The sequence below is a fragment of the Pavona decussata genome, unplaced genomic scaffold (assembly GCF_977016875.1).
Source record: "Pavona decussata unplaced genomic scaffold, jaPavDecu1.1 SCAFFOLD_233, whole genome shotgun sequence".
NCBI classification, from domain to species: domain Eukaryota; kingdom Metazoa; phylum Cnidaria; class Anthozoa; order Scleractinia; family Agariciidae; genus Pavona; species Pavona decussata.
In genome coordinates, this window is record NW_028145638.1 from 1,478,560 (window position 1) to 1,492,857 (window position 14,298).

A 14,298-nucleotide genomic window follows, 5' to 3' on the forward strand; every position below is an offset into this window, starting at 1 on the left:
ATCCCTGGGGACGAAAACATACAACTCTTCATGTAATAGTCATCAAATCATTGTCGCACGTGCTTCTTTTCAACATGGCGGATTCCAGAAGAAAAGCTATACGCGAAAGCCAGCTGGAGACAAAGCAGGTTTACGGCGATTTTTAAACACCTAAAAGATCACCTTAGTTACTGCTTTTTTTGTAGCGTCTCTCTGTAGAGATCTGTAATATTTATTCCCAGATTTTGTTCTTGTTGTTTCACGTGTAGGTTGAACTGGCAATTCCAGCTCTTGTGAAATACGCTAGCAAGAAAAAAGGCAAACAATTGCATCTGTTGAGTGAACATGACACCATCCTATTGATTTTAGCTTTGAAGAAAATTCCTAACCCAGACAAGAAGCCAAGAAAAATGTAAGCACGTGTTTAATTCTAGATCTATCACCAACTGTGGAATGATTTATATATTTTAAAAATTGCTAATACTGTATTACCTGGGGTATTCAATGGGAATACATATTATGACATAATATGCTATTAACACAGTCTATATACTGCAACATTTAAGGCGACTAACTTTTGTTGGTGTTTTAGTATATAGTTAATATACCGACTCAAAATTAAGCCAGTAGTTATCGGCCGAAAATGTTGCAGTATATAATAAGTATTAATCTACCGATGGCAAATAAGCCAGTAGTTATTGTTGTGTTCTCTAACTGAGCGGCAAGTTAAGAACATGCAGCAAAACATGTATTCCATTCAAGTAGTTTAATCAACCAATCTGTGTCATTGATCTCTCCATTACAAACATGTGAGAGGCTCTTAAGTGGAACATTCTAGAGGAATCTATGGTATGCTAGATTGCGTTACATAACATCTCCCCTTTCGAGTATAAAATAACATCAAAATGTTAACACAAAACAAATGACATCAAAGTAACCTCAGTCTAAAAGAGGTTCTAAATCAACCAGTCTATTTTAGTCCATTGGATGAAAATCTTAATCATGATTTACGACAGGTCCTATTCTTTTCAAAGTTCCGTCATGTCCATGTTCATAGTCTATAGGTCGAGTCTATCTGGGGGTTTAATGACCCGTCCAGATCTTGAGGTTTTAACATCTGATGAGGTCATCTTTTGTGGACTCACATCCAAAGGTTTGGTTGGTGAACTTTCCACTCGTTTTAAGGGAGTGTCCTTGATAGTACTTTCTGGCATGGCAACGAGATGTCGACGATTACGTCGGATCGAACTGCCAGCTTCAGTTTCAACCATGTAAGATCTTGGTGTTGGGGCTTTCTCTGTGACCATTGCTGGTGTCTTCTGGTCGGTAACCCATACGCGGTCTCCAGTACTTAATTTGGGAAGTTCAGTGCATCGATGGCTTGAATTGTAACGGCTTGTTTGGGTTAGTTTGCCTTCTTGTTCATGCGTCCGGACTTTCTCTAGGTCAGGCCATGATGGTTTCAGTTGGTCAGGGAACACCGGAACAGTTGTTCGGATCTTTCTGCCAAAGAGCATTTCTGCTGGGCTGTATCCGTTCTCCAATGGTGTTGCTCTGTATGACATCAGAGCTTTGGCTGGATCTTTTCCCTTCTTTAGTGTATTCTTCACCGTTTGCACTGCACGCTCAGCTTCTCCATTGGCCTGAGGCAACTTCGGGCTTGAAGTGATGTGCGTGAAGGAGTAATCCTTTGAAAACTGGTCAAACTCAGTTGAAGCAAACTGCGGTCCTTTATCAGATCTCAGGATCTCAGGGACTCCGTGTCTTGCAAAGATGGATTTAAGTGCACGGATGGTGTCGCTAGACTTCTGAGACGCCGTCAGAAGTGAGACTTCTACGTAGCGTGAGAAGTAGTCCACCACTACCAGGTAGGCTCGTCCGTTCAGGCTGAACAGGTCAGTACCCAGAATCTGCCATGGTCTTTCAGGAACTGCTGTCGGTATCATCGGTTCTCGGTTTGGCTTCCTATACTCGATGCATTTTCGGCAGCTCGTGACCATATCTTGTACTTGATTGCTCAACCCAGGCCACCAGACTGAGTCCTTGGCTCGTCGTCGACACTTGACAATTCCTTGGTGTCCTTCGTGAATTTGTTCTAGGATCTCCAGGCACATACTTGAGGGGATAATGAGTCTAGAGCCCTTGAGGAGTAGTCCACGTAGCCCTTGAGGAGTAGTCCAGTACGGACTCAGTGAACTTGGGATCTTGTGGAAATCAGGCCAACCTTCTTCGCAGTATTCAAGAAGCTTCTTACACACCGGATCTTCTTGCTGCTTAGCAGAGATCTCTTCAAGACGCTTGTCCGTGGCGGGTAGTTGAAGCAGAACACTGTCAACATAGAGGTCAATCTCTTCTTCTTTTGCGTGGCTAGGCGTTGGCTGTAAAGGTGCTCGTGACAACGCATCGGCAGTTACCAGGTTTTTACCCGGAACATGGGAGATTGTAAAGTGGAATCGCAGGAGTCGCATTCTCAATCTCTGAATTCTTGGAGGCATCTCGTCAAGATTCTTTGATCCTAGTAGCGGTACGAGAGGTTTGTGGTCTGTTTCGACGTGAAACGTTTTGCCAACTAAGTAATCGGCCAATCTCTCACACGCCCATGTAGTAGCTAGTGCCTCTTTCTCAATTTGGGCGTATCTTTGCTCAGTGCTTGTCAAGGCTCGTGAGATGAACGCCACTGGTTTCCAGTAACCCTCTGACTGCTTTTGGGTCAACACGGCTCCAATTCCATATGACGAGGCGTCTGCTGAAACTGTCGTCTCCAACTGTGGGTCGTAAATCGCCAGAACTGGGGTTGAAATCAGCTGTCTCTTGATCTCTTCGAACGCTTCCTTCTGTGCTGTGTCCCAGAGCCAAGCGCTATCTTTGGTAAGCAGTTCTCTTAGGGGTTTACTGGTCTGAGCTAAGTTGGGTAGGTACTTGCCCATTTGGTTGACCATTCCTAGAAATCTTCTCAAGTCTGAGACATCAGATGGGGCCTTCATCCGCTTGATCGCTTCAACTTTCGAAGGGTCAGCTTGAATCCCGTCTTTGCCGATCACGTGACCCAGGAACTCAACGTTTTCCTTGGCAAATTCACATTTCTCGAGGTTGAGGGTTACTCCATGCTCTTCAAGGCGTCGTAAGACTGCTTCTAAACGCTCGTCGTGCTGTTCATAAGAGTTTCCGAACACTAGGATGTCATCCATTTGACATTCCACTCCTTCCAGTCCAGCCAGGATGTACTGCATGGTTTTCTGGAAGTGTTCTGGGGCGGATGAGATTCCGAACGGGAGTCGTTTGTAGCAGTACCGTCCCCAGGGCGTAATGAAGGTAGTAAGCAGCTTAGACTTGGGGCTGAGTTTCCTCTGCCAAAACCCAGAGTTCGCGTCCAGTTTTGACACGATCTTGGCACCTGTGAGTTTGGCGAGTGTCTGCTCTGTGGTGGGCATGGGATGGTTCTCTCGTTGAACTGCTTTGTTAAGCTGGATAAAGTCTCCGCATATCCGTACTTTTCCATTTTTCTTGGGAACGACTACCACTGGAGAACACCATTCTGTGGGTTGATCCACCCGCTCGATGACTTCCATGTCTTCCATACGCTTTATTTCGGCTTTCACATTGTCCAGCAGTGGTATTGGAATTCTGCGGGGCGTAGTAAGGTTGAACGGTTTGGCTCCGTCGCTAAGCTTGATCTCATATTCGCCTGGCATACAGCCAAGTCCTTTGAAGAGGTTTGGGTGTGTCTTCTTCATGCGATCTGGGCTTCTCTCAGGTGAAACGACGTCGTCTATTTTCTTGATAATTCCAAGCTTGTGACAGGCTGTGCGGCCAAGTAGTGGGCGATCCAGATTATCCAGGACATAAATCTGCTCCTTGCATGACTTGTTTCATACTTCAAAGAGGCTTCAAACTCTCCTTTACACTTGAGCTCGTACCGGCAAGGGCCATACAGCTTCTTGGACGTTTTCAACAGGATCGGTTTGTCAGTTATTTCGGTGAAAATCTTGCTGGGAAGTACTGTGACATCTGCACCGCAGTCTAGTTTGAATGTCACGCGATGGCTGTTGATTGTCACGTCAGCTGTCCATGGTTTCTCTTGCTTGGATACGACTTCGCCAAGAAAGATGTCTGAATCTGAGCTAGAGCTCTCGGCTGCTTCAACTTCATAGACTTTACTCGGTGGTAAGCTCGCGTGGCACCATTTGGCGAAATGGCCTTGTTTTGAGCACTTGTGACACTTCGCATCTTTTGCAGGGCACGACTGCCTGTTGTGATTTTTAGGGTTTCCACACCTTTCACATCCGGTAGTCCGTCTTTTAAACTTGCTGTTGTTTCCATCTCCGCTTGACTTGCTGGGTTGTTTCGGTTTATGTGACCCTCGAGGCCTTCCTGATTTTGCTTGTTTTTCTTCCAGGGTTTCAAGATTGCTTGACGGAATGTGGCTTGATCTTATCACTCCCTGCTGCTTTTTGACAGACTCACTTTGTCTGGCTTGTTGAACGGCTTTTTCTAGCGTCAAACTTGCGTCAATCTGCAGTTTTTCGCTGAGTTTCTCGTTCCTAAGTCCGACAACTAAGCGGTCACGAATCATCTCATCCTTCAATGATCCATACTCGCAGAATTCGGCCAGACTATGAAGGGCAGTGATGAAATTTTCCACCGACTCATCTTGACCCTGTGCCCGTTGATTAAATTTTGCTCGCTCGTAGATTACGTTTTTCTTCGCGACAAAATGGCTGTTGAATTTTGCTTTCACAGCATCATATTTGTGTGCATCTGACTCATCTGCGAAGACAAAACTGGCCATGATGTCTTCTGCATCACCACCCATAGCGTAAATAAGGGCATTTACTTGAAGGTCTTCTGCTTGGCTTTGTAAGCCTGAGACGATGCGGTACCGATCAAAGCGTTTTAACCACCGTGGCCATTCTTCGTAATTTGAAAAGTCGAAGGATTTTGGCGGTTTAACTGGTAATAACTGCTGAGAAGTTGTCCCTTCTGCACCTCTGTCTGCATTCGAGGTTTCCCCTTCTGTTCCCGGCATCCTGGTAACAGGCTGAAGGAGGGCTAAATCGAACACTGCCACAAAGAAATACAGTTACGGTGAATGGTTTAGGCCATTTAAAACGGTTCTGACACCATGTTGTGTTCTCTAACTGAGCGGCAAGTTAAGAACATGCAGCAAAACATGTATTCCATTCAAGTAGTTTAATCAACCAATCTGTGTCATTGATCTCTCCATTACAAACATGTGAGAGGCTCTTAAGTGGAACATTCTAGAGGAATCTATGGTATGCTAGATTGCGTTACATAACAGTTATTGGCCTAAAATATCACAGTATGTAATAAGATATTCAATCAATGAAAAGTGATCATTGCCAAAGAAATCAATAATTGTTAAACTTAGTTAACATTGGTCAATCAATGTTCCATCAATGCACACAAATAATGTTCTTTATAATTTACACATAGAGTGAAATTACTGTAATCATCTGAAATTCCCATTACATACTTTTGGCATAAACATGGGGGGATTACTAAAGAAGAAGGGATAATTTAGAGAAAGATGATCAAAGTTACCGATGATAAGAGCAAGCTTGGTAATGCCAATGATATGTCTCATTTTGGTTTCAGTCCATTAACCCACTCACTACACTCAGAAAATGTGGATGTTTGCCTATTTACCAAAGAAGAGAGTTCAAAGGTGAAGGAGATATTAAAAGCCAAAGGAGTGACGGTTAAGAAGGTATGTATGGAAATCGACCCTGTAGCTCACAGCATACTAAAGGTGCACTAGTGGTATACCTGTATGTAGGGGTTTCATTAAGATTTTGAGCAGGGAGGCAAAAGGTTAGTGCCCCTGAACAGGCTAGTTAACTTGACTGGATATGTTCTTTTCATGGAAAAAATTGGTCGCAATGTTTTAAAAGGAACCAAGCAGCATCATATCCACAGATGGACAATTTGCCCGGCTCTTAATAAAACCCTTGTATATCATCCAGCTCTAGCTCAGACATTATGCATTTGTCTCATGCCTGTAGATCTTTCATAGCAATCTTCTGTGTGCGTGACTCATAAATCCAGACTATTGAACAGCATATCTATTTAATTCTATTTCGACAAAAACATAGTCCCATAAATGACACTACAAACCACATCAACCCTATTCCAAGATTTCTTTATAAATTCTAGGACTGTCTTTTGCAATATAACATTTAACTCTTTGACGTGTTCATCAAAGTTCAGAAATTTATTGGTGGAACATATCCAGTAATCTAGGTAACATGTCAAGACTAAAATACCACTCATTTGACACGGAAAACATTCACCATTGTATAAATAATACTCATAATATTATTAACATCCAATGTTTCCAACTCCGATAGTTAGTGTTGTTTATAACTTGTGTTATTTTGTCCTTGTAAGGTAATTTCTCTGAACAAGCTTCGCAAGAATTATCAGTCATTTGAATCCAAGCGACAGCTATGTTCCTTGTATGATGTGTTCATCTGTGATGACGTAATTTACCATTTATTGCCCAGAGTGCTAGGAAAGACATTCTACTCACGCAAAAAGTAAGTATCTATATAATCCCCTAATGATGTAATGGTAGTGTAGATGTAATGGGTTTGTACTTGTTAGATTTATTGATGAGAATGATGTATTAATCAGTAAATGACACAGGCATACGCAGAAAAAAATCTGAGTGCCCCTAGTTCCGATTCTCAACCAGAGCTACAGGAGACTCGTGGGAGCTAAGGCCATAAAACTAGGTTCATGGGACAAACATCCTGCATACTGCTAGGATTGGAATGTCCATGTGTGGCAAATGCGCAATGGAATAAATGTGATGGAATATTTTAAGCCTGGTGAATATGTGAGGCTAAGGCCATTTAATTAGGTTCAACGTCATTGTGTTGTCAAGGGCAAACAATGAAGAACTTTTGTGGAATACAATAATTTTAATGGTATAGTAAATTACTGGAAAGTGGAGAGGTTTATATACAGGAAAACAACAGAAGATTCACAAACGGTGTGAAGATTCACCAATCATTCATCTGTTCAGTAGGGGTAATTGCCTCCGGAGTTTATTTTAACTGATATGGAAAACCAGGGGTTTTTTTTAGTAAAAGTAATATTAGCACAAACCTTTGAAATATGGGAGAAATTCAAGAAATGCTTGGTTAAATTTACAGATTTAGTTGTTTAATAATTGGCGGAAAATAACAAGCACCACTCAGATTATCTGTTATTTGTAAATACTGTCTTCACAGCTTTTATAATATCTTAGGTCTTTGTCACTTTTGAGTTTGTAGACATGTGTAATGCAACTGCAGTTGGTTTAACCTTTATCCTTTATGTACCAAAAATTGTCATGTAATAGATTGTGGTTGTATTTTAACTGGCATGCTGGAGGTAAATTCGTGTACATGGGGAACAAAGAGAGAGAAAAATATTAAAACATTGAAGCTTTGTGGAAATGGATTATGTCTACTTGTTTGTTATTTTTGTGCAGGTTTCCTGTTCCAGTTGATTTAAAGAAAACCAACTTAAAAAAGGAAATAGACAAAGTGCTTCAATGTTCTCTTTTGAGCTTAGGACACGGCCCATGCAGGTATTTACTATTCTCCACTTATAACATAAAACTCCAAAAATTAGCCCCTCAACTCTCTCCCCCACAAAATAAGCCCCTTAAAGGGACTACCGTCATGTCGGCTGGGGCGCATTCGCAGTACAGTAGAGTCCGGTTGGGACTTATTTGCATACAACTTGTCGCAGGATTTTGCTTTTCCGCCATTGCAAAAGCTTTCAAAAATATCGCAACAAACAGCTTCTGTAATTACTAAAAACGTTTGTAAATGAAAAATTCAGCTAACTTTGCTAAGATGAACGCGATTCAAACAGATGAAAACAGCTTCCTGAACTCTTCCATGGTATTTGAATTTTAAGTAGAGCCAACAATTTCAACGTACCGTATTTACTCGAATAAGCGCCGCGGCGCTTATTTAATTTTTCGTGTCTCCTGTGCGGCGCTTATTCGAGGGCGGCGCTTATTTGAGGGCGGCGCTTATTAAATGGCTCATACCACAAAGCCAAAACATTTTGATTGTACAAGCAAACGCTGACAATCTCCTTACTGCAACAGTTACAGGGAAGAGAAAGAGGGAGGTTGGGCTTCTCTTACCGGCAAAGTTTACAGCCTTCACGCAAGAACTGAAGAACATTTTGAAGAGAGAACTAAATGAAAGAGCATCAAGATATACTCACTTCGAACTGAAAACATCACCATTGATGAAAATAAATTGCCATTGTTGGCTTTGAACCGCATTGCAGCGATTACAGTGTATTTTTATCATCTTATGGTAATACTCAAATAAGCGCCGCACTGGAGCTGCGGCGCTTATTCGAGGGCGGCGCTTATTAACCATTCCGCTCCATGTGCGGCGCTTAATCGAGGGCGGCGCTTATTCGGGGGCGGCGCTTATTCGAGTAAATACGGTATTTCTCATCATACAAACGTCCTTTCGACAAAGGCCTCTCTGAATACACATAAGGCTAGAGCTCGAGGGGAAAAGGGCTAGCGGCTTCAAACTGTGTCAGCTGTTAGTTTAGTGTTGAAACGGTTGTTATTGTCAAGCCAACGTGTATCCCATCCTTAAATGCTAAATCAATTCAAATTTCAAGCTCCTTGCCTCGCAGAATTGCTCCCCCGGCTTAGATAAGCCCCTGTAAAGGCCTTTGATCAAATACACGCTCAGGGTCTATAGTTAGGTCTATAGTTAAGGGAGGTCCAACTTTTGCTTACGACTTTCGCATGGATTTCTGTAGTGCGCACTGCTCGCGTCATGCAAAAAAATAGTATACAACTCTCGTCATTCGCCATTGCCTACACCCACGTACGATTGCCGTAGGATCATGTTTAAAACATGTTTCAAAATCCAACGACGTTATTTTTACGTGTCGTGCACGATGAGTTCGGTAAGTTTGATTTACACAAAACAATTCATATCGTAAGCTCGTGACGTCAACATGTTGCATACGACAAAGTTGTGTAAACTATAGATCTGCCTTCACAATACTTCTTTGGAAATCGCTGCTTTTAAATACACTCCCCCGCTATAACAATCTTTCAATAAACAATTTTCAAGCCACCAAAATCCTTTGCACCCGTTCACTTTCAAACGTAAGCACACACGCTATACCTGGGATTCATTCCACTACCACTCCTTAATAATTGTACTTCGGGGCAACGACGACGGCAACGGCAACGACAACGCCGCAGAACAATAGGTTTTAATGAGCAAACACAATCGCTCTGCACGTGCGTTTTACATTTTGCCGTCCTCTGCAAAACAACAACGTGTAATGACCACATACAGTATAAGGTTTTGTGGAGAACGTGAACGCACGACGGTGAATTTTTTATTTTCTTTCTTAACTTGAACGCCACTCCTACCAATTTGGTTGCTTGATAGTTCGCCATTTTTGTAAAAGTTGAGCGAGTTGAAATAATCGCGAAGTAGCGCATATGAAATAAAGATATCTTTTCGGGTGATGTTTTCGTTGCCGTTGCCGTCATCGTTGCTTAAGCTCCCTAATAGGACATTTTCACTATGGCGTCATTTGACTACAACTACCAGAATCCTTCTGGAATCCACTCGGATTACAAAATTTGAATTTGAAAAGGAAAACGAAAAGAATTCTGGTAGTTGTAGTAAAATGACGCCATCATGAAAATGGCCTATTGTGTAGAACAGCTCCCCTCTACCGTCTGTCGGTCAACTGTCGACCGACAAACGGCCAACAATCGACCGACAAACGGCGAACAGTCGGCCGACAAACGGCCAACAATCGACCGACCAACGGCGAACAGTCGGCCGACAAACGGCCAACAGTTGACCGACAAACGGCCAACAGTTGACCGACAAACGGCGAACAGTCGGCCGACAAACGGCGAACAGTCGGCCGACAAACGGCCAACAGTTGTCTGACAAACGGCCAACAGTCAACCGACAAACGGCCAACTATCGACCGACAAACGGCCAACAGTCGGCCGACAAACGGCCAACAGTCTTGTTCATTTAGTTTTTTTGCAGAGAAATTTAAGTAGAACGTAGCTGTCGGTAGCCTTCGGTTAATTGTCGGCCGACAGTCGGTAGAGGGGGGCTGTTCTTCACGACAACCCATCCATGAATTAAGTTTTCTTTTAAATTAGTCACACTAATCGTTTGTCAGTAATGTTCTTTCTTTGCCGTTACAGCGCAGTAAAGGTGGCTCATACTGGACTGACAGTAGAACAAGCCGTGGAGAACGTCGTTGGTGCAGTTGCTGAAATCACCAAGATTGTCCCGAGAGGATGGAATAACATTCAGTCTTTGAACTTGAAAACTACTGATTCTATCTCCCTTCCTATTTACACCTCACTGCCTGAAAAATCTCTGGCGGTAGAAGCCTCGGAACCACCAAAGAAAAAGCGGAAAAAGGCATAGCAGCTGACCCAACACTGATGTTGAATGACTCTTTTAGCTTTTTGGAGCTCGATAAACTGTTTCCGTAAAATAGTGTAACATAAAGAAAACAAAAGAGTGAATGAAAAGGAATAAACTACTGCGAGCAGGAAAAGCTTACAGAATAAAGGAAAACTTATGAGATTTTTACTCGAGGTCAACCCGAAAGTTTGGTTTATTAGAAATGCACCTGATAATTGTGTTTTTCGAGGATTTAATGTTCATATATATACCGGAATAGTTCCAGAAAAAGACGCTTTTAAATAAGCGTGAACTCGTTTGTCATGTGGTGCAACTGTTACTTCACAAACTGAACTGATGCATTTCCTTTGCTCTACAAAATAATAAAAACTTGAAACCGTTATCGCAATCGCGTCTTTTATGTGTCCGATGCCTATTTTACTCGTACTTCCGTGTGTATTGAAAACCAGGGCCCAGTTGTTCAAAGCCCGATTAAGCTAATCCTGGAGTAACGAGAACTTTGATTCGAGGTTAAGAGCGCCTTTTTTTCATGACCGAGTGAGTGATGGCACAGGGTTCAAAAATTGACTACCCTCATATTTTGCTCAGACATACTCTATGATGAGTTAATAAACGTGGTGTATTTCTTATGTTCAGCTCTGCTTTTGTTTTCCAGAAAATTACCAATAACTGTAACGGGCGCCGACCGTCACAAAATGGCGGAAATTAGTGCGTCGAGTAACAACACAAGAACTTCGCTCGTGTAAAGGGCAAAAGGAAGCACGGTTTTTTCAAATTGGTATATTTGTGTAAGAGTCATTGGCAAATGATTCAAGTCTAAAACCAGGATTGTTTACCTAACTGGGAATGCAAGGCACGAGTTTGAAAATCACCAATATTTCATTGTTTAAAAATCTCATTTTGGAGCAGTTTTTCAATAAACATTTTTCCCATGCGGTATAACTCAGAAGCGCTTGAAATTAAGGCTGTGATTAGTGGTAATAGTCTTCTTTTCAAGGATATAAAAATTAGTCTGGGGCTTTTAACTTCTGCACGAAAAAACCATGCTCTATGTCGAGAAAATCACAAACTCCACTTGTCAACAAACACAAATAATCGAATTAGTCGCTGTTATCGAAACCAATATTCCAAGCTAATCTATTTGATTAGAAGGTCAACATTACAAGTTTACCTTGCTGAAACAGTGGCTGTAGATTGGTTTTCATTCCTACTTTCTCTTCAAAATTACCATCTTCCCGAAATCAACAACTATCTGAACGATACCTGGGTGGCTCTTGTACAAACATCGGCGATATTCTTCGCAGTTTCAAATACACCATATCTGCTATCTTTCTCTAACGTACAACTGAGCTTGTTTCATCGTAAAAAAAATGACCATTGAGCGAGATTTTCGATTACTGAGCGACACTGTCGTTTTGACTTCTTCAATCCATGCATATTATTTGTATGTCACGCAATGACATATTACACTCCTTACAAGGAAGGCTTGGTTACCAATATTCCTTCAGGTGTAACACAAGTTTTGCGGATAAGGAAATAATTTTGGTTTGTTAAAAAAGACACCCTGTGATCTAAAATTCTTAAAAGAAATGGAAAAAATGCCAAAAAGAACGAGCTAGGTTAAGGAAGAAAGAACCACCGACCGACAGACAAGCAGCCCGAACGATAGAGAGAAAAAAAGAAAGAAAGAAAACGAACTTGTAAGCAAACAAAGGAAGAAATGAAGGAAATAAACAAATGTAAAATAAATTTAGAAGAAGGAAAGTAGTAATAAAATAATGGGAAGGGAAAAGCGGAAGCGCTCAACACTACAGAAAACCAAATTTAATAAGGTAAACCAATCCTAATGATATAATGACCATCGCGTCATTCAAAATTTTTAAACAAACAGATGATCGCGCAGCCACGTTGTCCTTCCGGATAACACATGGAATGGATATCAATTGCTCTTTCCTGAGGTTAGCTGGGGGAGAGTGCTCCCAAGATAAACGAAGACGCCGAGAGCAAAAGAAAAAAAGTGCCCTTATCCTCCCGTTGCTTTCATGTGGAAAAAGCATCTCAGCACACACACAGTCTGTCGGCGTAAGTGATGTTGAGTCGGAGATCAACTTAATTTTTGCACGGGCTTCAATTTTCACTGCACCTTGTGACATTTCGGGCATGACCATCTGTCCAGTTCATCCCTCTTCTTTGGGCATTGGGTGGTGGAGAGGTTCCCAACGATACCTAATCGAGCTACGCCAAAGGGAAATCGCGCAAGGCTGACCGCGGTATAAACAAGGCGCTTTCGGAGACTATCTAAGACGTATCAGAGCCAACAGGTACAAATTTTCCCGTAAGGCAACGTAGTTTTGCTAATTCATGTTAGGGGAAGGTCAATATGAAATTTAAAAGTTGTGTCTTATTTTCAAACTGCGCGAAAAGCCCTAAGTCGGAAAAAAATTAACATATACTTGCAACAAGAAGCTCGCATTTTTAATAACTAGCCTGTTTTTGGTGTGCGATAATTTAATTATAATGTTTATCACGAACGTAAATTTTTTTTCCGTAAATGAAACCAACATGCTTATTTTCCTGCAAACCCAACTATAAATGCAACGCTTATGCTTTTATTATTATTATTATTATTATTATTATTATTATTATTATTATTATTATGGATACTTTTTATAGCCATAGCTACTAATCTGTGAAGAACTCCGTTAAGTTCTCTCAAATAAACTGAACTCTAACAGTTACACAATTTTGTAGTCTCATTATATTCCCTCAGAAGCCCTTCAGACTAATCGCTGGTACTGAGAGTGGTCATATCCAGGGCTCATTACAGTGGTTATTTTACATCTCCAAGTTGGAGACGGGGCCGCCATAAAAATTTCAACGTGGCCATCCGAACCATTTGAGGGTCTAACCTTCTTCTCTAAATATTTCTGACCATGAGTATGGGTGCGGCCGTGGTTAGAACCCTGCGGGGCTTAATATTATTCTAGAAACTTTTTGTTTTTTTTTTTTTATTTTCAGAAAAGAAGTAATTGTAATTGCCTTTAAATGCGGTTCTCTTTTGTTGTTTTAGTCTCGTCGATAAAGTCAGGCAAGGCCGGGCCCCCCCCCAGTGGTACCATTCTGTCCACTGTACGTGCACGATGTGCAAAGCATCAGCTTGTAAAAAATTTGTACTAAAAAATCCCATTCAATAAGAAAAAAAGCTGGTAACAGATTTAGTACCATGTCAGCTAGGGGATTTTAAACGCAGACAAACTGCCGCGGAAAAAGTATAATCTGGTTGTTAATTTTGTTGGGTGTCCTGCACGCTCGGTCTCATTGCGTGACAAACATGATCGTCTCATTCTACAGACGATTCCTCTTGTGTGCGTCTTCGGTCTGCAAAATTTCTTCTTCTGCGACTATAGATAATCGCATCATCGTTCTTAATCGTACAATTGAGTTACCTTATTTGCTATAGCTGCGTGGAGACTCAAATATGGTTGAATCTGTCAGGAACTGTAATGTTTCATGCAGGAGTCATACGTATGGTTGTTGATTACTTGTGCTTTGGTAAACATGGTCGAAGGGAAGATAACAATTTTGAAGGGAGAGTGGCGATGAAAAGCAATCTACAGCCACAAGTTTTGCGAGGTAAACTTGTAATGTTGACTTTCAAATCAAATACGGTGCTAAGCACTAAGATTTGCTTGGAATATTGGCTTCGATAACAGACTCTAATTCGATTATTTGTGTTTGTTGACAAGTGGAGTTTGTGATTTTTCTCGACATAGAGCGTGTTTTTTCCGTGCAGAAGTCAAGAGCCCCAGACTAATTTTTATATCCTTGAAAAGAAGACTATTACCAC

General features: G+C 41.6%; 1 protein-coding gene across 1 annotated transcript; it reads left to right on the forward strand.

Annotated features, from left to right (window-relative positions):
- The first annotated feature begins 22 nt into the window (after positions 1 to 22).
- Positions 23 to 10,832, forward strand: LOC146458306 (ribosomal L1 domain-containing protein 1-like). Its single transcript, XM_085090733.1, has 6 exons — positions 23 to 128; positions 249 to 391; positions 5,596 to 5,707; positions 6,388 to 6,536; positions 7,478 to 7,576; positions 10,223 to 10,832. The coding sequence occupies exons 1-6, from the start codon at positions 75 to 77 to the stop codon at positions 10,449 to 10,451; spliced, it is 786 nt and encodes a 261-aa protein (XP_084946859.1). The 5' UTR covers positions 23 to 74; the 3' UTR covers positions 10,452 to 10,832.
- Positions 10,833 to 14,298: the final 3,466 nt, after the last annotated feature.

Excerpts from the sequence above, each read along its gene's own strand:
- LOC146458306 (XM_085090733.1), top strand. The coding sequence starts at position 75 with ATGGCGGATTCCAGAAGAAAAGCTATACGCGAAAGCCAGCTGGAGACA. Across the intron at positions 392-5,595 it reads GACAAGAAGCCAAGAAAAAT|TCCATTAACCCACTCACTAC; the intron begins GTAAGCACGTGT and ends TTTTGGTTTCAG. Across the intron at positions 5,708-6,387 it reads AAGGAGTGACGGTTAAGAAG|GTAATTTCTCTGAACAAGCT; the intron begins GTATGTATGGAA and ends TGTCCTTGTAAG.